The sequence below is a fragment of the Condylura cristata genome, unplaced genomic scaffold (genome assembly GCF_000260355.1).
Source record: "Condylura cristata isolate star-nosed mole 26May11 unplaced genomic scaffold, ConCri1.0 scaffold00014, whole genome shotgun sequence".
In the NCBI taxonomy this organism is placed as follows: Eukaryota; Metazoa; Chordata; class Mammalia; order Eulipotyphla; family Talpidae; genus Condylura; species Condylura cristata.
In genome coordinates this window covers 51,521,471-51,542,773 of record NW_004567115.1, presented here as the reverse complement: position 1 = coordinate 51,542,773, position 21,303 = coordinate 51,521,471, and the positions used below count along the sequence as shown (strand labels likewise).

The 21,303-nt window shown below is 59.2% G+C and overlaps 1 protein-coding gene across 1 annotated transcript in view; it reads left to right on the top strand.

The window, feature by feature from the left end:
- Nucleotides 1-789: 789 nt before the first annotated feature.
- Nucleotides 790-21,303, top strand: part of NUGGC (nuclear GTPase, germinal center associated) — a 36,151-nt gene continuing 15,637 nt past the window's right edge. The window contains exons 1-12 of the mRNA XM_004682533.1: nt 790-832; nt 3,132-3,239; nt 4,298-4,406; nt 6,265-6,487; nt 6,861-7,088; nt 10,387-10,596; nt 12,477-12,652; nt 13,835-13,853; nt 14,106-14,195; nt 17,407-17,512; nt 18,576-18,709; nt 20,819-21,162. Coding sequence (XP_004682590.1) covers nt 790-832; nt 3,132-3,239; nt 4,298-4,406; nt 6,265-6,487; nt 6,861-7,088; nt 10,387-10,596; nt 12,477-12,652; nt 13,835-13,853; nt 14,106-14,195; nt 17,407-17,512; nt 18,576-18,709; nt 20,819-21,162 — 1,790 coding nt within the window. The remainder of the gene's footprint in view (nt 833-3,131; nt 3,240-4,297; nt 4,407-6,264; nt 6,488-6,860; nt 7,089-10,386; nt 10,597-12,476; nt 12,653-13,834; nt 13,854-14,105; nt 14,196-17,406; nt 17,513-18,575; nt 18,710-20,818; nt 21,163-21,303) is intronic.

Below are 21,303 nucleotides of genomic sequence, written 5' to 3'. Positions count from 1 at the left end.
TGCTGTGATTTTGCAATCCACTGCAGAGTGACCCAGACGGGACCCTCGGGGGCGAGAGTGGGCCTTTCAGTGTCCTCTGCTCGTGTGGAGACAGGGAGCCAGGCCTGTGCCTCGCCCTCTGTCCTGAGCCGGGGGGCCCCACGGGGCTCCGACCTCCTCTGGGCCACCCCTCCCTTCCAGCAGGCTGCAGGGGATGGGGTGCCCCCTGCACGAGCCGGCGCCCCCCAGCCCAGGTTGCCCAGGCCCCTCGTTGTGGCTGTGAAGGGCTGGTGGCCAGCACGCTCCAGCGAACCCACTGACTGCTTCTCGCCTTCCCCACTCAGTAACCCCCAAACAACTCCAGGGGACCCCCAGGAATGTCCAATGTCCCGCTTATCGCCCAGGTCCTTGCTGAGACCCTGCTGGGGCTGCGTCTCACTGGCACAGACAAGTGGCGTCTCCCGGGCCCCCAGGCTGTGTGGTCCCACCCTCGCCACTCTGCTCCCAGAGGTCACTCTGGCCCCCTTGTTTCAGAGGGACCTGCCTCAAAGACCCGGCTTTAAATCCCTACAGGTGCAGCTATTACCAAAAAACCACGGTCACCCACGAATCTCTGTCATATTTAAATCAGCAGAGGGGTGGGGCGAGGAGGAGCCAGCACCTCCCGCCTGCCCCGGGGCCTTGGCTGGCTGGGGCACAGGGCGACCCTCTTACTGCTCCTTTGGTGTGGGCAGGTCCCGCCGCCCTGACTCTTGTGTGCGTTTTCAGGCTGGTTCTTCCGAGGCGACAAACGCAGGCGCGAACACAGCAATGGCAGAGCCCGAGGACTCTGTGGGTCAGGAGCCGTGGCCAGGTAACGTCCCTCCCCGGTGGGGCTCAGGGCGCGGCGGCCATCCTTCCATCAAGGGCTCCGCGCTGAGGTGCACTGGCTGCTTGTCCGTGTCAGAAGCTGCTGCTCACGCACGTTTACTAGCCGGTGTAAACGGGTTCTCACGGTGTAAATGGGTTCTCACGCGCGTTTCCTAGCCGGTGTAAACGGGTTCAGCCGCTAGTAAAATCGCCCGACCGCAGTGAGGTGCTAGGCTGTCTGACCGGCTATTAGACAAGGACCCCCACTTCCGCCCTCCAAGAAGCTTCCAGAAACCGGCTGGGATGTTCTGAGTGTTAACGCTCTTAGGATGGATGAGCTAAGCCCCTGGCGTCGTTCCTGGACTTTTGGCAGAAGGGGAGCGAGTCGGGTCGTGAGGTGCCCACTATCGCCCTGCGGATGGATGTGGCACCCTGGAGCCCAGGGGAGAGCCACCCTAGCAAGGCGCCAGTGACCCCCTACGTGCAAACTGGGGGCTGTCACATCCTTGTGCTTTGAGAAACGAGGGGCAGAAATGTCCTCCCTCCCAGGGGTGAGCTCCCTGTGGGTCAAGGAAGCAGCGGTCTGGGTCAGCCAGGGAGTGGCCGGCACCTCAGACGGGGCTGGGGCCGCCGCTCGGGGTGCCTTCCCTTCACCCCTGAAAGAGAGGCTGAGTGGCTTGGCAAGCGCTGGCCAGGCAAAGGCCTGGACGGCAGCGAGGCCCATCTGGGGCCAGCTGTCTGCTGAGTTTCCAAGAGGGCAACGGTGGCAGCAAGACGCAACAGCGGGCCAGGCTGAAGGGACGTGGGCACTGCTCTTGCCCAGGCTCATTCAGTGGAAGATGCTGGAAGGGCCAGGAAGCGATTGAGCAATGGCAGGGAATAATAAGCCGAGGGTCCAAGTTCAGGCCGGTTCGCCCCAGGGACAACTCGGTATAAAAACCTTCAACGGCGTAAACCCAAGATGGACGGCTTCACCTTCCAAGTGGTTTTTCGTTTTAGAGGCCGAAGAGAAAGTCGAAACCCGCTGTTTACCCGACTTTCCCACCCTGAGTGGAGAAAAGCTTTCCTTCGTTATCCGACGAGCTTCAGGCCTCCCAAAGCCGAGACGGGGTGGGGACTGCAGGTCTCCCCAGCGGTTAGGCGACGAGACGCTGCCGACGTTTCTCAGACCAGCGGCTCCTGCTTTCTGAAGCCAGCAGTGAGGCCGGACGTGCTTCGGGGCAGGTTGTGGGGACACTCTGGAATGCCAACACGGCTTTGCAGCACAGCCTCGAGTGTTCTTGTGCCCCGAGCGCCCAGGCCAGGCCCCGCGCCTGTTCTGGCCTCCCCCAGAGCTGGTCGTAAGTCAGAACATCTGGGAAAGGAGGGGCCCAGGTGGGGGCTCCTTCCGCTTACTGGCGGCCCGAGGCGCAGATTCGGGCTTCACACACTGCCTGCCTCTGCCCAGGGGCACCCTGCAGGGCGGCAGCTGGCCAGGACCAAAGACAAAGGAGCCCCAGGGTGGAGCTGGGCCCTGGGGTCCATCTCCCAGGCACCCCGCAGCTGTTTCCTCTGGCACACGCAGCCCCAGGAGCTACTGACCCCAAAGACCCAGCTCATGCCCCCCTTTCTGACAACAAAATACCACCCACCAGCAGTTTTCCCAAGCCGGGGGCAGGCTTTGATGATGCCCTTTCCCGGGGGCGAGGGCTAGGGCCCCTCCCTTCAACCCCGAAGGAGACGTGGACGAAGCCCCCCCAGAGCTGCCAAGTCCTGCCTCTGGGGCATGTCCACCCCTGCCCACCCGAGGGACTCTGCAGTCCCCCTTCATGTTAGTCTTGAAGGGCACGCTGGTGCCCACGCTCCCAACTCGCTTTACAGGTGGAGAAACTGAGGCTCAGAGGAGCGGGAGAGCCCTGCCCTGGGCTTGTGTCTGTCCTCTGCCTCCTCCATGGGGTGACTGTCCCCAGTTGACAGCCTCCCAAGCCTGTCTTCACCCCTCCGCCCCCCACCCGGGCCTCTCCCACGTAGTTGTTTGCTTTCCTCAAACTTGGCATCTGGCGAAGACTCTTGCGCCATGCCGTCTTCTGCCGATTTCCCAACAGGAACTTCTCCCCGGGGAGCGGGGGTGGCCCCGCTTGCTGGGACTGGGTGTGGAGATTCTGGGCCTGGCCCGCGCCTGCTCCGTGGAGGGGGGGCAGGGTCAGCCAGACCCAGCTGGCATGCAGGCCGGCTGGCGTGCAGGCCGGTCCCGCCAACTGGCCGGTCCCGCCAAGTGGCCGCACCCAGCGCCTCTCATTCGTGCGACCGCTGTTTGTCTGCAGATGACAGTGATGTGCCTACGAAAGAGCCTATGAAGAAGAGGCGGCGGTCGGATCGAGACCAGCGGTTCCGGGCGTTTCCCTCCGCGGAGCAAAGCGCCCTGAAGGAGTGTGAGTGACCCCGAAACACACACAGCTGGCAGCCAACATCATTTTGAAAAGTGTAGCGTGCGTTTATCAATGAATGGCCATTCTCGATGGGGTGCTGGGTTCTAGCGAAAGGCCGCACCACCGTCATCAGACCAACTGCCCGTCCTGGGAAAGCTGAAACCGGGGCAAAAACAGAGCCCCCCGGACAAGACCAACAGACAACATCCCTGCAGGGGAGTCATGGCATACCATACGACAAGGTTACGTTCTTTAAAGCCAGGCCATCTTACGAGAGCTATCAGGCATTTCCCGTTGTAAGAGGCGCATGAGAAAATGCTCAGGGTGCGCCTGTGAGCTTGGGTGTGAGCCCCCTGGAAGAAAGATCCAGAAGCATTTTCCAGAGGGCTGGCGACGTGCTTCTTAATTCTCATTAGCTACTATTACCAGGAGGGTGAATTTTATTTGAACTGATGTTTAAAGAAGAACAGTTCTTCTTTGTTTACTCTATTTTCGCTAGCACGATATTACAAATGAAATATCAGTGTGCCCACAAAGGAGGGAGAAAGGGTGAGGGCCAAGGAGTGGGCGCGGGCTGCTCTTCTCCAGAGCTGCTGAAATGCCCACAGGCAGAGGAGGTTAATTCAGGAGCGGGTGGCCAGCGGGCGAGGCCTCGTGGCCTCCGTGGACAGGGGACAAGGCCTCTCCGGGCACCTCTGGGTCTCGGGGTTGTTATCCAAGCAGCCTCTTCCCGCTCAAAGCAAAGCCCGAGGAGGTGGTCGGCGAGACGTGCAGGCTTAAGTGATGTCCTTGCGTTTCCCCTGATGGCCGTAGGAGAGAAGCATCTAGAAGGGAAGAGCTCTTTCTTGGCAGAGCTCGGGCTTTGGCCTCAGGGTTTCCGGCAGCTGGCTCCGGGGTTTGTCGGATCAGCTGCTACGACCCCACGGGCCTCTGTCTCTGGAGTCCGAGAAGCTGCGCTCTGGCGAAGGGGCACTCAGCTCCGTCCTTTAATCTCTGCAGCAGCGGGCAGGCCCTCGGGACGCGTCGCCCTGGCCCTGGCAGATGCCCCCTCTTGCTTTCAGATGAGAGGCTGGAGTCCCGGACCAGAAGGGTGCTGAGCAGCACGTACCAGAAACTCCTCCAGGCCGTCTTCCTGGACGACAGCATCCCCAGCAGCGTCAAGTACCTCATGTGAGTCCCAGGCCCCGCCTCTCACCCCGCCCCTTCCCTGGGGTGCTCACCCCGGGGCACCCTCTGAGAAAGGGGCTCAGGCCTGTCACTGTGGGTGTGGCAGCGTGTGACCTCACGACCTGTGCGTGGCCTCGGGGGCCCTCCTGTGGCTGTGTCTGTCAGGGGCTGACCTGTGCAGAGAAGCTGCCGTTAGCATCAGAGCAGGAGAGGTGAGGCCTTAGTGCTGCCCAGAGAGGCCTGGGCGGGCAGCCGGCCTGGCGCCCCTGCTCACAGCCAGACGGGCAGGAGAGAACCAGGACGAGCTGCATTTCCTGAGAGGGAGGGAGCTGGAGGGAACCAAGAGCAGGGGAGCAGGGGAGCAGGAGCACAGAGACACATCTGCACTGATGTGCGAGTGTCTGATAAAGGAAACACTAAGGAAAAACCTGAGAGTTTCTTTCTTTGTATTTTTTTAAAGATTTATTTATTTGCACACAGAGCTGGGGTACAGGCCAGAGGGGCAGGGGCGGCGAGAGGCTTCACCAGAGACAGAGCGGGGAGCAGGACAGGCAGATGGACAAAGTGCACTGCTGAGGGGAGCAGCGGGCGGTCAGGAGAGGTCTGCTGCGCCCTGGGGGTCACCTCCAGGGCGGGGATCGAACTGGTGCTGAAGTGGCTTCAGCAGTGCCGTGCTGTAACCCGCTGCGCCCCCAGGGAGGGCCCTGCCTGTGAGTTTCTTGATCCACTTAGCTGCTGTTACCACGAGAACTCTATTTGAACTGATATTTTAACCATTTTCCTTGCTCTATTGCCCTTTATTTTAGAGCATGCAATATTAAAAATAACATACCAGTGTGCCCAAGATGAGGGCTTGGGTCACGAGGGAGGCGGGAGGGGGGGAGAGGAACAGGGGTGTGGTGGTGGCACAGAAATCTCTCACGAGCATCACCGAGAGAGCTGAGTGAGGCGGCAGACGGGGGAGCAGAGGCGCGACTGACACACGCAGGTGGAGCTGCTAAGGGCTGAGCACTCAGCCCCAGGCCTGCTGCGCGCCCGTTGGCAGGTGACCGGCGTGCCTGCCTGTACCCAAGGGCATTCCCCGATGCTCCCGTGAAGTAGGAGTTTTATCATCACCCCCATTCTTTATTATTATAATAGTTTATTTTTACACCATTTTGTGCCTTTTCCCATCTCAGTTGTCATCCCCGTGGGCTTCCCATCACCAACTCACCATAGTCCGGTGCACCCCCCACCCCCATTTTTTACCCCATTCCCTATTCCACTCTGTAAAATGTCTCTGGTATACAGCTGTTCATCATCATTATTATTTTCCTGCTGGTCATTTATGCTCCGGCTATGAGTGAAACCATCCAGTATTTTTCCTTTTCTTTCTGGCTTATTTCACCGAGCATGATCCCTTCCAGCTCCATCCATGTTGCTGCGAGAGGCACGCGTTTTTCTTTTTGATCGCTGAGTAATATTCCACCGCCATCGCCCCCATTTTCCTGAAGCTGAGGCCCACAGGGGCCACGGCAGTGAATGCCGCTGGTGAGTGGCAGGAGCCGAGCCGTGGCGACTGGCCCAGGCTGCACTGAGCTCACGGTGCGTCTCCTCTCCATGACTCGGTGCCTCTCCTGCTATCCCTTGGCCTCGTGCATTAATTCTGCTTCTGGAGTCAAGACGGTGTCATTTCTACGGAGCACCCGGGCGTGTCCTGGGGGAGTCAGTCCGTGCAGGGCACCACGGCCCGACAGCCGCAGCGTGCAGGCTTTGACAGGCCCTGGGGGCGCAGACTTCCCAGAGGAGGCCAATGCCTGCGTCTGGCCACGTGCCCACCGTGTTCTCCTGCCCGTGACACTGTGTCTAACACCTGCTCTAGAAACCGGCTTCTCGCCTTGATAGAGCAGCCATCGTGGGACCCAGTCTACATCGGGTTGCTTGGAAGCAGCGGGGCTGGGAAGAGCTCCCTCATCAACGCCCTCATCCAGCAAGAAGTGTTCCTGCCGGTGTCCGGGGAGAGCACACGCCCCTCGTGTATCGTGCAAGTGAGCGCAAGCCGCCGTGAGCAGTATGAGGCCAAAATCCACCTGCTCTCCGACCAGGTGAGGGCTGCCGCCCTCCCGCCCTCCGCCTCTGCCTGTTGCCTGCCTCCCTCCTTCCTCCTGCCCGCTCTTCCTTCTGCCCCCTCCGAGGCGTTGGCATTAGATTCCTGTCAGCACAGCTCACACCTCGGTTGGATGAAGAGCACTGGGCTGAGAAAGCTCGAGAGGACTGGCTGGGGCCTGTCACAGCTTGTGATGGACTCGGGGAGCCCCTTTCTTCTGGGGGCTCTGTCTCCTCATGCACCAGGCAAGGGGGGCTGGATTTGATGCTCTGATGACCTGATTCCCAAGAACAAACCCCGGGGCACAGCGGCTCCTGCCTTCTTGTTTCCGTACCGGAGTCTGAGGGGCTCGCCCTGCTGTGCCTTGGCAGGAGTGGAAGGAGGAGCTGAAGAACCTGACCAAGTTCCTGCACAGGCCGGAGGAGCTGGGCGGCGAGGAGGAGGCGGCGTGGGGCAGGGACGAGGCGGCCGACGCCCTCTGGAAGCTGCGAGCGCTCTATGGACGAGGGGCGGAGAGGAGGGGCTTCGAGGAGCTGCTGCGGGCGAAGCCCAAGGGGAAGATCCCCACCAGCAGAACCATCACCCTCAAGGCCGATGAGGTGACTTTGATTTTTTATTTTATCAAGCATAATTGAGGCCACTCGGGATCTGCCCAAGGGACATTGTTGGCCGTTGGTAGCTGCCCAGTTCAGAAGCACCCACGGGCAAGTCAGCCTTTCTCTCCTCTGACTCCCACATGGGCATTTTCCACATCCGAGTGGGGGGTGCTTTGGGCCACAGAAAAGACTAGCTATTGGTTGTTTACTTATGCATACAGAGCTGGGGTACAGGCCAGAGGAGCAGGGGCGGTGAGAGGCTTCACCAGAGACAGAGCAGGGAGCAGAACAGGCAGATCGATGAAGCACACTGCTGAGGGGAGCAGCGGGCGGGTCAGGAGGGGTCTGCTGTGCACTGTGGGTCACCTCCGGGGCAGGCGGGGATCGAACTCATGCCGAGTGGCTTCAGCTTCTCAGCGCTGTGCTTCATCCCACTGCGCCCCCGGGGAGGGCCTGGCTATAGTTGTTGTTGAGGATAATTAGGTTTCTTCTGGTTGCAGATAGAAAAAAAAAAAACGCAACTTGCGTGGTTTAAACAAGCCACTGTGCATTCACTTTCTCAAGAAGTCAGGAGGCAGTTAGTGGGCTGGTCGGGGCTCAGCGATGTGAGACCAGCCTCCGGCGGCTGACCTTGGCCCCCCACCAAGGTCATCGCCGGGCTGTGGCTGCGCTAGGCTCTGGCTCCACGGAAGGAACAGTGGACTCGAGGGGCCCCCAGGCATCGCCCCTTCCACCGGGGGGCAGGGCCTTTCCCACAAACACCCTCAACAAGTTTCCACAGGTGTCCTTCAGGACAGTGGCGTGGCCCTTCCCAGCCCAGCTGGAGCTGAGCGGCCGCGCCCTGTCTCGCGGCCACCTCCCAAACGCCCGCTCCTTCACGATACCACCAGCTTGCGGGCGGGCGAGGCAGCCCCTGGGCAGGAACAGGGATGCGGGAGTGAGGGAGCAGCCGTGTGCACCTGTTACCAGACTTTGTTTCACAAAATCGGAACCAATTTTAATCGCAATCAAAATGCCTGTGGTGCTGACACGCACTTTCCTAGCAGCGTGGGCTGAAGACTCTCACCTCTCTTCCAGCTCAACATTTCTCTCTCACGACAGTTACTCTGCTGTGCGCTGGCATTTGCTCCACCAGCGAAGAGCAGTTAATAGCTACGTGCGGTAAAGCTCTGTCATTCACTCATGCAAACGTAGCTTGGCAAATCTTCCTGGATAGTGCCGCTTCCTCCATGAATCCGGTTTCCTTCGACGCTTTACGTCATCCTTCGCGTGAACAGGTTCATTCTGTCTAAACAATTTTAATGAGGTCAGGGCAGCGAGAGCTGGCAAGCACAACGTGGCGTGTCTTACACCTGCACGGGCCTTACTCTTTAGAGGAGAAAGGAAGGGCCTCCCTGCGACCTGAGGCGGAGGCTGCACACGTCCGAAACAGTGACGGCCAGTCGAGGGCTTCTGCGTCTTCCCGCTCCTCGCTCTGCACAGCCGTGGCTGCTTCCCACTCCCTGCTGAGAAAGTTCCTTCTGGGTGCTGCAGGCTGGCTGGTCCTGGCAGCAGAGGGCAGAACGAGCTGCTCAGTGGGTGAGGATCAGCTTCGGGGGATGGGACGAGTCCCCTGGCTTGGGCTTGGGGGAGTCTGAGTGTGTCCCTGCCTGCACCCTCCTCAGGGCCTTCCTTGAGTTAAACTCGCTTCGAGAAAGGCCTCAAGAGTCTTAAATTTCTCTCTTTTATTTATTTATTTATTTAGATTTATTTATTTGTGCATACAGAACTGGGGTACAGGCCAGAGGCTCAGGGGCTGTGAGAGGCTTCACCAGAGACAGAGTGGGGAGCAGAACAGGCAGATCGACGAAGTACACTGCTGAGGGGAGCAGCGGGCGGGTCAGGAGAGGTCTGCGTCGCCCTGTGGTCACCTCCGGGGCAGGCGGGAATCGAACTCATGCGGAAGTGGCTTTAGATTCTCAGTGCTGTGCTTTGACCCGCTGCGCCACCAGGGAGGGCCAAATTTCTCTCTCTTTTATTTTATTTTATTTATTACAAAAGTTCAAATTTCTCTTTTTTAATGGAGGCAGTGTTGGTTTACAGCTCTGAATACGATTTAGGGGTGCGGTTCACACCTCCTCAGCCATATGCCACCACACCACACCCCTCACCAGGCGCCAGGCTGCCACATCCCTGTCCGACCCCCACCCCGCCCCTCCAGTAGCCTCAGGCCTGTGGCCCTATTTCTAGGGTTGCTTGGTTTCCTATAATCAGGTCTTTTGTTTGTATGGGCCTGAGTGAATAGGTCAGAAGGAGGTCCTGAAAGTTCTCTAAGCAGATTCTGAAAGAAGCTTCTCTTTGGCCTCCCTCTCGAATCACAGCTGCTGTCTCTCTGCTTAAGCTAAACTCTCAGAGAACAGACTTCCCAGCCTCTCTCAGTACCGCTCCTTAGCTTCTGACCACGGGACACCACACGTCACCAGCGTCTGTCCCCTGCGCGTCCTGGGACAGACTCACAGCTGCTGGCGCGAATGTGTCCCTGTCCCCAGAAATGTTTCCGGAGGAACAGCAAGCTGAGAATGATGAAAACATGCTGAAATGCTTATTGCCCTGATCTACTTTGACTTAGCCGCTGGCTTTGAAAACCCGAAGGCTTAATATTAGGCTCAACTTTACTCGGAAAGCGCAGTCACTGCACCACTCTCAATTTCCTATAGCTGGGACTTTCTGGTAGTGAAAATATGTATATGCACAAAACAGGAAGAACCGGCCTCCCTCGTTTAGAAAGTCGCATCCCTTTAGAACCCAGCCCTTGAGAGGCCCTCCGTGGTGGCGGAGCGAGTTAAAGCGCAGCCCTGCAAGCTGGCTGCAGCCACTTTAGCGCAAGTTCGATCCCCGCCCTGGAGGAGACCCACAGGGTGCGGCAGACCTCTCCTGACCCACCTGCTGCTCCCCTCAGCAGTGCACTTTGTCAGTCGGTCTGTTCTGATCCCTGCTCTGTCTCTGATGAAGCCTCTCACCCCCTGCACCTCTGACCCTAGGTCTGTGTGCATAAAAAACTAAATCTTACAAAAAAAAAAAAGAATACAGCCCTTTAGAACTGACATCCAATGCTCAAGGTGAAATACTGTCTGATGCAGCTGTGACCCCTGACATTCCACCTCACTGACTTCGTTTTTTTCTCCCAGAAATGAAGGACTCTTCTAGGTCTTTGCAGACTGAGCCACAGGCTGCTGCCCGGCACCATCGCCCAGGGGCCTTTGGTGCGGCTGCTGGGCGGGTGGGAGAAGGGCTGGGGTGTGTGACCTCTCCTCCCCCTCAGGCAGCAGAGCTGTCGCTGAAGCTGGACCCTTACATCCGGACTCCGAGAAGAGGCTGGGAGGGGCAAGCCACCGAGACACAGATCTGGCCCTTGATCAAATACGTGGAAGTGACGCTCCCCAAATCAGAGCTGATCCCGGAGGGGGTCGTGCTGGTGGACATCCCGGGGGCTGGCGACTTCAACAGCAAGCGGGACGAGATGTGGAAGAAGGTGACTGAGCCCCTTGTCTGCCCCCACCATGCCTTCGCCCTCCCAGGCAGCGAAGAAGGCGATGTTGTCGGCGAAGGGATTTTCCGAGCTTGTTGCATTAGATCCTTCTGCTTTCAGTGTCCCGAGCCTCAGGGCAACAGGGGACAAGCTGGGCAGGCAGGCCTGGGAGGTGGACAGCGCGCGATGTGAGGAAACAGGACAGACTGGGCGAGGGAGGTCAAGACTGGGCAGAGCGGGGAAACCGGCTGCCAAGCTCCAGGCTCCGTGAAGCCAGGACACTGGTGGACAGATTGTGGGGTGCTGAGCACACGGGGGCGCCAGCGCTCCACCCCTCCTCATGAACAGGCGCATTTTAGCTTTAGGGCCAAGCTTGTCCATCGGACGCTTGCTAAAATCTCACTTGAAAAGGACCTGCAGCTGGTCACAAGCTCAGTGCCCACCGCTGAGGGCCAGGGTTCCCCGGCCAGACTGCCAGCATCTGGGGCCAGATTACTCCCTGCTTGGGGGTGCGCCGGGACACTGCAGTCTGCGTAGGGGCAGCCCAGGCCCTCCCCGTAATTGTAACAATTAAAAATGTCTCCAGACATCCCCTAGGGTACAAAATCGCCGCTGATTAGTACTCGGTGGTTTCGAGCGAAAAAATAAAGTTGACTTTTGAACAAATGCCAGGGTTAGCGTGCCCGAAACTCAGTTACTGAGAGCCCGCTCTTCCTAACTGACTAGAAGACCCACCAGCAACATCAGAGTTGATGAGCACATACTTTGCATGTTATCTGCACTATCGGCTGCATTCTTGCAATAAAGATAGAGAACGTGTTATTGAGGAGAGCGCAGTGGAGCAGAAACACATGCACAGCACTGGGCTGTGATTATCAGTGCTCTAAGTCTACTTTGTCTACCAGAAAGCCACGTAGCAGGGACTCGTCCCAGCTCAAACTTGTATTTTTAAGGGTCAACTGTAATGATTTAATTAGCAAGGCACAAATTTCTCACACCTTATGTGCAAAGCATTGTTCTGAGGAGCCATAAATAAACTCCATCCCCAACTTAGACCAGCTTTTCACTTACATGGAGAGAGACAAGTGAAAAAAAGAGAGAAATGTTACAAGGCGACACACGAGTTGTTGCATGAAAGTTGCATGTTCGTAAGAGCAGTATTTATGCTCTCAATGATAAGTTGGAATTCATGTTCACTGAACTTTGCAACTTGAGTCATACAGTCTCTGACTCCCTGCTGCCACTTGGTGGCAGCATGCTGAACATTCCAGGGCAGCCAAACATGAATGTGATGCCCTGGGGTGACAGCTTTGGGGTAGATGCACCCCCGTGGGAAAAACAGTAATTTCCCCTAAGGGACAAACCGAGGTAAAGCAAGCCGGGGATGGATTTGGGACTGGAGGTCTAGTTCTTGAGTTCTATCAACCACTAATGCCATAAGCACTCGTGACGCCTCTTCTGTGGGCCAAAGCTATGCTTGGGGTAACGTGGATCCCAAGCTGAAAAGCACAAACCTTTCCCTTCAAGTACCTCATAATCTGGGGGCCGGGGAAGAGGCCTGGCTGCACACGGTAACTGAATGGGGGTGCACTGACAGGTGCGTCCAGGTGCTGCAGGACCAAAGGAGGGAGGGTCAAGTCATCCCGCTTTTAGCAGAAACTTGCGCAGGGCCAGTGGGATGAAGGGAGGTTGAGGCGCACACACAGACCCGAGAGGGAGAGCGTGAGGCCCGTCTGCGCGTGCAAGCCGCTCCGTGTGGTGGGTGCGTGGGGGGGGGGCGCCCACGAGATGCGCCGCAGAGCAGGGCGTCGGGGTGCGGGAAGGGGTCCTGCCTCCGCGCCCAGCTGCCCTCTGTCCTCAGCGCCCTGTGCCCTGTTTCGTAGACCATTGACAAATGCTCTGTGATCTGGGTGGTCAGCGACACGGAGAGCGTTTCCGGGGGAAGAGCCCACGAGGCCCTTCTGCACGAGGGCATCAAGGCCTGCCAGCGGGGCTTCTGCAGTGACGTGGCGCTGGTGGTCACCAAGACGGACGAGCTGCCCCTGCCGGAATATCTACGGTGCGCTGGGCGGTGGGGTGCGGGTCAGTAACCACAGGGCTTTGGCCTGCCGTGGTGGTCACGGGCGACGCAGGGAAGTGACCGCTGAGGTGCAGGAGAAATTTGGGTGACGTCCAGGGACGTCAGGACCGTGGGTGGATTGCTTCCAGAATCTGCCGTGCTCCCCTTTCAGGGAAGCTGCTCAACACCCCATAGGCTGAACTCTCGGGGGCTGCAGGGGAGCCACACACAGGTGTGGGGTGCAGGTAGCGCCTCCTGGAGTTGGGTGGCGTGAGCCTCCCTCCCAGCCCCCAGTTATGGGACATGCGGACACCCCATAGCTCAAGCCTCTCCCTAGGCCTCTGGCACAGCTCAGCTTTGAAGGCTGAGTCTGCTTCTGATGTGTCTTCTTCTGAAATTTTAAATCTGTGGCTGCGTTTGTCAAGTTCTAGCCTTGGCCAAAGTAAGGTCACGGAGCCACAGTCCACAGAAGATCATGGCAGGCAGCGTAGCATGTTGGAGTCTGGCAGATGGGAACACACGCGCCTGGATCTCCTTCCCCTGAAACCCCGGGGGCTATGGCTCATCTTCCCTGTTGGGACACAGTGAACCCCGAGGGCAGTCAGCAGGAAGGAGCTGGGAGGTGCGGGCTGGGGGCTGGGGCAGGGGTCTCTGCGCACGGAGCCTGCTGGGGTCTCCTCGCAGCCCGGTCCCCAGCACTCACGAAGCAGACAGGCCCTCCTCCGCCAAGACAGAGGCGAGGGCTTCCCCCTAACTTCTGGCCCTCGTGGTCAAGGTTAGAGTTGTAGTCCAAGATTGCCGCAACCCCAAATTGCACAGCTGCCTCCTGTCTCAAGCGCTCCCTCCCCCGTGACCCCGAGTCCAGTCGAATGTACCAGACGTGTGCTGGGAGCTGCGGTGGGGGTGCGTGTGCCCTGGTCTCGAGGGCACCATCTTGAGAAGGGCGACAGTTCGCAGCACCCCAAGTGACAGGGCCGCACGCGACGGGCCAGGGTGAGACAGAAACACCACGGGGTTAGGCTTTCCAGCAAGCCCCGGACGGGTCAGAGGGACAGCATCTGGGCCCCACGAGAGCAGGCAGGGGCCTCTGGGGTGACCGCTGGCACTGACACCAGACGGCAGACCCACGATGACGCGTCACCACCGCTAAGTAATTGTCACACTCTTCTGATTTCATTTCAGGGAAAGAGAAGCAGGACCCGTAAGTATTTACTGCTTAGTGTTGTTGACGAGTAATTTGTATGTAAAAGTCACTCGCATGTCGTGTCTGTGTCATGAGGGTGCTGGACAGCCTTGGACGAGGTGTTTTGAAACAATGCCTTTTTATGACGACTGTCCTGTCACTCAGCCCGCCCACGGGCTGTCCACAGTGCAGAAGCGGTGACCCCGGGTCCCCCCGCTCCTGATGGCCCTCAGCGCTGGCCGTGACTGTGTTTCATCTTTCATTATCTAGCAGGCCGATCAAAGAGCGCGAGAGGCTGTATTGGAAAGAAATGAAATGATAAAACTACAGAGGAGTCGAATTCTCAAGGAAAAACTCAAGGTGAGTTCACAGACCGCCCAGCCCCCGCCATGTGTTTTTCTGCTTTTCAGCCAGAAAAAGGTTTTATTTTTATTTTTTAATGTATCATTTTGAATTGTAACATCAGTTGACAACACTTATGGCCCGGGCATGGGTTCACACCTCTCTGGATCTGTTATCCTCCCACACTGCCCAGACTCTGCTCCCTGGTTCATTGTCCCTCTGGGTCCCCGTCCCACTCTCCCCTTCTGGTAGCCTCGATTCTGCAGCTAGTTTTCAGGGGGTTGTTTTGCCTGCTCCTTGGCACTGTTTCTCTGTATTCCACACCTGCGTGAGCCACCTTGTGTCTGTCTTTCTCCTTCAGACTCAGTTCACTTGCATCATCCCCTCCAGCCCGTGTTGTTCCAAATGGCAAGATTTCCTCTTTTTGATGGCCGAGTGTATGTAAACACCCCATCTTCTTAATCCACCCCTTTGTGACTAGATCACTCAGATTTTTGAGAAACAAAAGGTTTGGGGCTGTGTAGCAAGCCAACCCAAAGCTTTGGAGACCATAACGACTTAGCTCTACTGGTCAACAACTTTGTGACCGTGGGCAAGTCCTTGTACCTCTCTGAGCTTCCATTTTCACCTCTGTAAAAAAGGGCAGTCGTAGTATGCACTGTGATGGTTGGCAGCTCCGAACGAGGGTGTGATCTCCTGACACATGCGTCCCGGTCAAGGGAGCGAACCCCATGCGGGCGACGGTGTGCTTGGCCAGAGGAAGGCAGGACCTGTGGGAATGCAGGTGGGGGCCTCCGGTCACTCTGGCAGCCCTGGAGGAGAGGATGAGGGAACTGGCCTCTGGAGCAGAGCCGGAAAGGTCCAGCCGCCTGCAGCAGGTGAAGAAGTGGGACAGAGGCCCTGAGGCGGAGCAGAGAGGCGTGGGCAGGGGCCACCTTGATTGGTGAGCAGAGGCCAGTGCTGAAGGGCCACAGGGCCCAGTGACCTGGGGACACAGCTGTGTTCTCCAAGACTGAGTCACCAATCTGTGGGAACCTTGGTGTTTTCTTCAATTATTTTTATTACTCTGTCAGTAAAACAGGCATGCACATAAAACTCCTTGCAAGCGTGGTATATACTGAAACTGAAGCCATGAAAACCATTCTGATGGGGTCACGAGAGAGTAGGTTCAGGTGTGAAATTATAACTTACCTAGGTTATAACCAGTGTCACTTCGACAAAATAATTTTTGAAATCCCTGTCTATCCAAAAATCCTGAAACCAATTTTAAGAGAAGCACAGGCTGAACAACAGAAGTGATACCACAGTAGGGGATGTGACTGATGGTGTGGTTTTGTGGAAACTATATATTCAGAGCTGGCTGTGTGGTGAAGACGTGGCCCGGGTCCAGTTCTCCAGGCCATTGCTCTCTGCGGCTTGACTTCAGTAGTGCTGATGCCGAAAGGCCTGTTGCACAACGTGGAGTCCAGTGTTCCAAGGCTTTTGTTTCTCGCTCAGCAGAATCAGACCCCACACTGACGCCAAGGTCATCTCCCAAGCAGCTCTCCAAGCCTTCTAATGAGGCACTAACTCGGGAAAGCTGTTCTTAGTCTCTCGACGTGTTCCCGTTGGCCTGCAGTTTCATGCATTTTTTGGGGTTTTATTTTTATTTTTTTTGGAGGTTGAACCAAAAAATCCCTCAATGCACAATTCCCAGTTACACGTGCTGACACTAGAGGTGGCGGCTCCGTGTGCAGGAGCCAGGCCTGGTTGCCGTGGCAGGGGCTGGCTCTGACAGGGAAGGGCCGGGCCCTTCAGGTCTGCACCCCTCCGCCTCCGCGGGCAGATGCTGCTGTCATGAGTTACTGTGAGATTTTGACAATATTGGGAACAAATTTAATTTTAAGTCGTCGGAAATACGAGGCAGACGTTGAATACAGCAGGTCCTCATTCCGCATCGGTTTGCTATACTGCTGGTGAGAAAACAAAAACAAAACCTCTGGCTAGAATTCAGTGAAGACGACGTCCCTCGAGAACCTGACTCATCACTTCACGGTCGTGGTCACCAGACACCCCCGGTCGACGCCAAGGGAGGACGCGCCGTGGCGCCGTGGTGGGCCGTGGCGGGCCGTGGCGCCCTGCGCGTCGTCAGAGAGGAGCCCGCCCGGAGAGTTTGCTGAGCAGATACCTACCGCGTCCCTCTCAGGCCCACCCTCCCGCTCTGCCAGTTGGCCCAGTCTTACCGTACTGCCACGCCGGGCGTGCCAGGAGACGCAGGCGCCGCATCAGCGCGGCAACAAGTGTCCCTTGACAAGCTCACGTTAACGGATGGCCACTATTCCGTGGTCAGCACCTATCAACTGAGAGCAAGACTTTGGAGGATGCAAATCCTGGACACAGCGGACATGCGCTCTCAAGACTGCTTAAATTTAATTTCACGTTACTTTTATTTCCCGGTGGAAAACAGTTTAAACTTTCTGGAAGCCTTTTTCCTAGAGTCAACATTCTATCGGGGGGGGAGGGGAACCTTGATAGATTTTCCCCCTGCAACTTCCCCTGGGATGTGGGGGCATTGGGGGGGTGCTCCTGGGAGCCTCTTCCTGCCTCAGCTCCAGCCTTAGCAGCTCCATCCTGCCGGGGCTCCCCGGGGAGGCTCAGGGCAGGGGTCTGTGCCATCTTGTCCTTGCGGTGGAGGGGTGGAGGCTGCCGCACCCCCCTCAGGCAGGCTGGCCTCGCGGTGGCGTTTCCCGCTGCTGGCTCGAACGTCAGTGGGCGCTGGCCAGCCCACTGAATGCGAGCGGCTCCCGGAGCCCGCGGCCAGCGACGTGTGCGTCGGCACCCGCATGGCACCCGCATGGCGCTGTGGAGCGCTGCTCACTGCCCAGCCGTCGGCGCTCTGCCAGAAAAAATTAATTAAGTGGACGAAGTTGGGGAGCGGCTGCCGATGGCCTCGGTGTAAATGCTGGACTCTCGCAGACATGCTTCTTGTCCCAGACCCAGACCGGGTCCTGCTGCCCCTGGCTCGGGCTCTGAGTCCGTGGGCACCTGTCTTCCCTCCCGCCGCCTTGCGCTGGTGTGTTTCGCGCCCAGGAGCAGGGCCCCCTCGCAGGCTCCAGCTGGCGAGGCGGGCACCGAGGCCTCCCGGCGGCAAGCTCTGCCCCTGCGGCCCTCGCGGGCGACGGCACTGGCAGCGCCTCTCGAGGCCCACGCCGCCTCTGGCTGTGGGTGAGGCTGTGTCTCTCCCCCGCAGGCGACACTGCCCGCCGCCGCCGAGGTCCTGGACGCCTCCCCGCTGGTGTACACGGTCAGCGCCCAGGAGTACTGGCAGCGGGCTCTGCTCAGCGAGGAGGAGACAGGTAACTGGGTCTGGTCTGTCCACCCCAAGGGGTCCAGATAAGTTGCCACTCTGAATCCCTCAGAGCGTTGCGAGCCCGCTGCCTGCTTGCGCTCTCCAGAGCACTCAGCAAACCCATCGGCTTTTCTTTCTGTCTTGTTTGGTGCCTGGGGCCACAGTTGCTCTCTCCTCCCAGTCTTACATTGGTCGCGAAGGGCAGGCAGCGCCTCCGTACTGGCCGGGGGCCGCACCCCGGCTCTGGTGTCAGCAGCACTGCCAGAGGGGCTCCTGCAGACTCAGTTTGCAGAGGGGAAAGGAGACCACATCGGCCCCTTCTCCAAGGAGCTTAAAACCCAGAAGAGGCGCAGATGCCCCGCGCTGTGTGACCCTCTCAGCAGAGAGGCAGCGGACTGTGCCCCGCGCCCCCAGGACAAGGCCCAGGGCCCGGACTCGGGGTGACTGTCCTCGCTGAAAGCTGGCCGAGTTCGTGGGGTCCCGGCGCCACACTGGTCTGAGCTTCAAATGGGTGCCAATGCGGCCGCCTCTCCCTAGGTGTGCACGGATGGGGAGGGCGTGCAGGTGTGCAATGTCCCCAAGCTGGGAACGGCCTCAGTGGGGACAGAAGAGGCCGTCGACACGGCACAGGTGGAGGCCAGAACACAAGCCCTCTTACAGGGGTGAGGGGGGCGTTATTTTCTGACACATAAAGGCGTCTCTCGGGTCCTTGTGGCCGCGCACCCCGGCTTTCTGCAGGGAGGGTTACTGGCGTAGCTAGAAGGATCTAGGCGGCCCGAGCGGGTCTCCAGGCGGGGAGCAGCTTGGCGCACAACTCAGGCCAGCGCGGCTACAGAGGAGCACACCTTCCCGCAGCTCGCCGTAGCGGTGTGCGGCCCACGCGGCCTCCACGCACGCCGGCCCGAGCCTGCTCTGCCCCGCAGGCCCCAGGCGAGGGCGCTGTCCCAGAGAGGCACCCGCCGTCGGACCCTGACCGGAGCTGCTGTGCTCGGCCAGCCCGCTCCGTCCATTTCGCCAGTGCTGTGGCTGTGAGCTCTGCCTCTGAGGCTTGTGCTGTCTGTGAATTCCAGAAGTCCCCAGGCTAAGAGAATCCATCAGGAAAAGGCTCTTGGACAAGAAGAGGAGGCGGGTGACCACGTATGTGACTGAGGCCTTCGGCTTGCTGCTCCTCACGGACAGCTTCAGCTCCATGGACACCCGGCCGGTAGGGGCAGCCTGAGCTTGGGAACCCCGCGCCCCCACCCCGAACCAGCCGCACTCCTTCCTTTGACCCGTCAGCAGACCCATTTGGGGTGTTTGTTGGGGTTTCCGATCAGAGGCAGGAACTAAGCTCAGAGACGCTAAAAGGACAGAGGGGTGCCTTAAGGTGGCCACTGGAGTGAACAGAGCAGAGCCATGTTCTGTGGGGACAGGCGGGGGCAGAGGAGGATGGAGGAGCAGCCCCCGGCCCCGGCCGGCCTCCTAGACCCCCGTGGGCCGGTGGGTGGGGGGCTGTTTACAGGAGGGCCTGGCCATTCACCAGCTGCTTTGCTTCGCCGCCGGGGTCTGTCCAGTCCCCAGCAGGCGGGCAGAGCACCTAGAAAGTCCACCCACCCCATGACTCACAGCGCCCTGCCTCGGCAGCCGACGCCCCTCACCATCAGCAGGCCCCTCCCTAACTCAGCTGCAGGAGCCCCCCGGGAGCTCAGCCCAACTTCCGCAGAGACCGGCCACACATGGCAGGGCCGTGGCCGACGGCCGGCAGCTTCCCGAACCTCGGTGCCGGGTCCGCCCAGGGCGGCCAGGGAGCACCCAGGCTGCAGTGCACCGGAGACTCGAGCTCTGGCTAGCCCCCTCGGGCAGCCCACCCTCAGCAGGGCCTCCCACTGAGGCCTCCCCGAATCCCTGCCAATCAGAGCATCCACCCGCCCCCCCTGCCGTGGCCGGCCCGAGACACTGGCTGGCGGAAAAGCCGGGGTGCAGCGCGGTGACTTTCCCCACGCCTGATAGTAGCCACAGCTGTTTCCTTCGCCCGGGGTCTCCCCACTCTCGCTTTGGCCCACCCCACGTGCACGCGGGAGCTGCTGACACACAGAACAGGGACGGGCAGGGTGGGGGTCCCCAGGCTGGGAACTGGGCGGCCTGGGAGAGCCCGGCTTCCCGCGGGAGGTGCGCGCCGCTGTGGGGTCACACTCCCACCTTTGAGCGATTCCGCAGAGAAGGGACCCCGAGCCAAGCGCACCGTCCTGGAGCGAGGGGGAAAGAGCCGCCTGCGTCTGAGCCTTTCCGCTTGGAGTTTTGTCCTCTGAGAAACTGGGGGGAGGGTTTGACCTTCTAAGTTCCCGAGAAAGTTGTTGAGGGTGAAATTGCCTCTCTGCCCAGCAAAAGATTGCTTTTGGAAGTGCTGATGGAAAAGGAATCAGACGCGGTGCGTGTGTGGCTGGCTTAATTTAAAAACACAAGGTCAAGGCACTTTGCAGTCAGACTCCACGCCTGCCGCGAGCTGTCTCGCGGGGGTCAGCGGCGCCGGGCCAGCGCCCACGCCCCGCGCCAGGGGCCACGGGCGGAGGGGCGCCCGGGCTGGCCCTCGGGGTCGCCAGCAGCGTGCCGCCGCTTACCCCGGCCTCAGACAGCGGCCCTGGTCTCTGTTCTTTGATAGAAAGATGGAAGGCAGCAGCTGCGTCAGATCCTTGGCGTTCAGAAAAAGGCCAAACCGACCTTTGGTACGATTGTTTGTTAAGGTTTTGAGCGTGCTGAGGTTGGCACCCTCGCTCCCAAATTTTGTTCAGGGGTCAACTGGATTTGAAGATGCTTTTCTCCTGGACTAGGAGCCTACTTTTTTCCTTCGAAAGAGGGGCCCTGTCTTCATTTTTGTCCTCCTTAGTTTTGCTCTTCAAAGCGGGGTTCAGGACCCAGACAATCAGCACCCCTGGGTGCTTGCTAGAAATGCAGAACCCCAGGCCCGAAAGTGCTAGCAAACCTGTCCCCCGGTGGGTTCGCACGTCTCGGTCTGGGAAGCACCGGCCTCAGCCACTGTGCGCACAGCTCATTAAATCTTTGTTCACGTGTTACGACATTGAAAAAACCTGTTTTAGTGACAGTTGGCTTTTGGGGGTAATAACCCTGCCCTCCCAAATAGCCTGACACACCCCAGGACTTGCAGGGGCGCGCTGGCTCTGCTCCGGAGCCCCACGGGCCCTCGGGAGACCTGGGCACCAGCACTTGCGTGCGCTGGCTGGGGTCACCGTGGTGTCTCCGAGGCTGAGTAGCCCCACGCTGCAGCCGCGTGCGGGAGGTGTCCGTGGCCTCGTGCTCCTTCCGGCCTCGTCCCTAGAGCGAACCCTTGCACCTGAGCGGCCTGCGGAGATTTGTGGAAGAGGAGATCCAGCGGCTGGAGAGGGCCGTGGACCAGTGCTTTGCGCGCCTCCAGCAGCCCCTGCAGGAGGGCGTCAGGCGCGCCAGGGCCTCCTACCGACGGACCCTCGGGGCCTGCCTGGTGGTGAGTGGCCCTGGGCGGGGCAAAGCCCTGTGGGACCCCAAGCTGTTTACCACCCTGTTGCTTTCGAAGGACACAGAGAGCTATAGCGGAGACGGGGAGCAGGGAAGCCGCCCCGGGAAGCAGCTAGAGGGGATTAGTCACCCAGGAATGCGCTCGTGGCGGGCAGAGCTGAGCTGGAAGTGAGGCTCAGAGCATGCGGTGTGGGGAGCAGCTCCCCTGACTCCCTGCGGGCCCTGGGCGAGGCCCTAAGCCCACCCAGAAGGGCGGGAGTTCCGCATACTCCCTGGCTCTGGGAGGGCTGGTGTGCGTCTGGGCGAGAG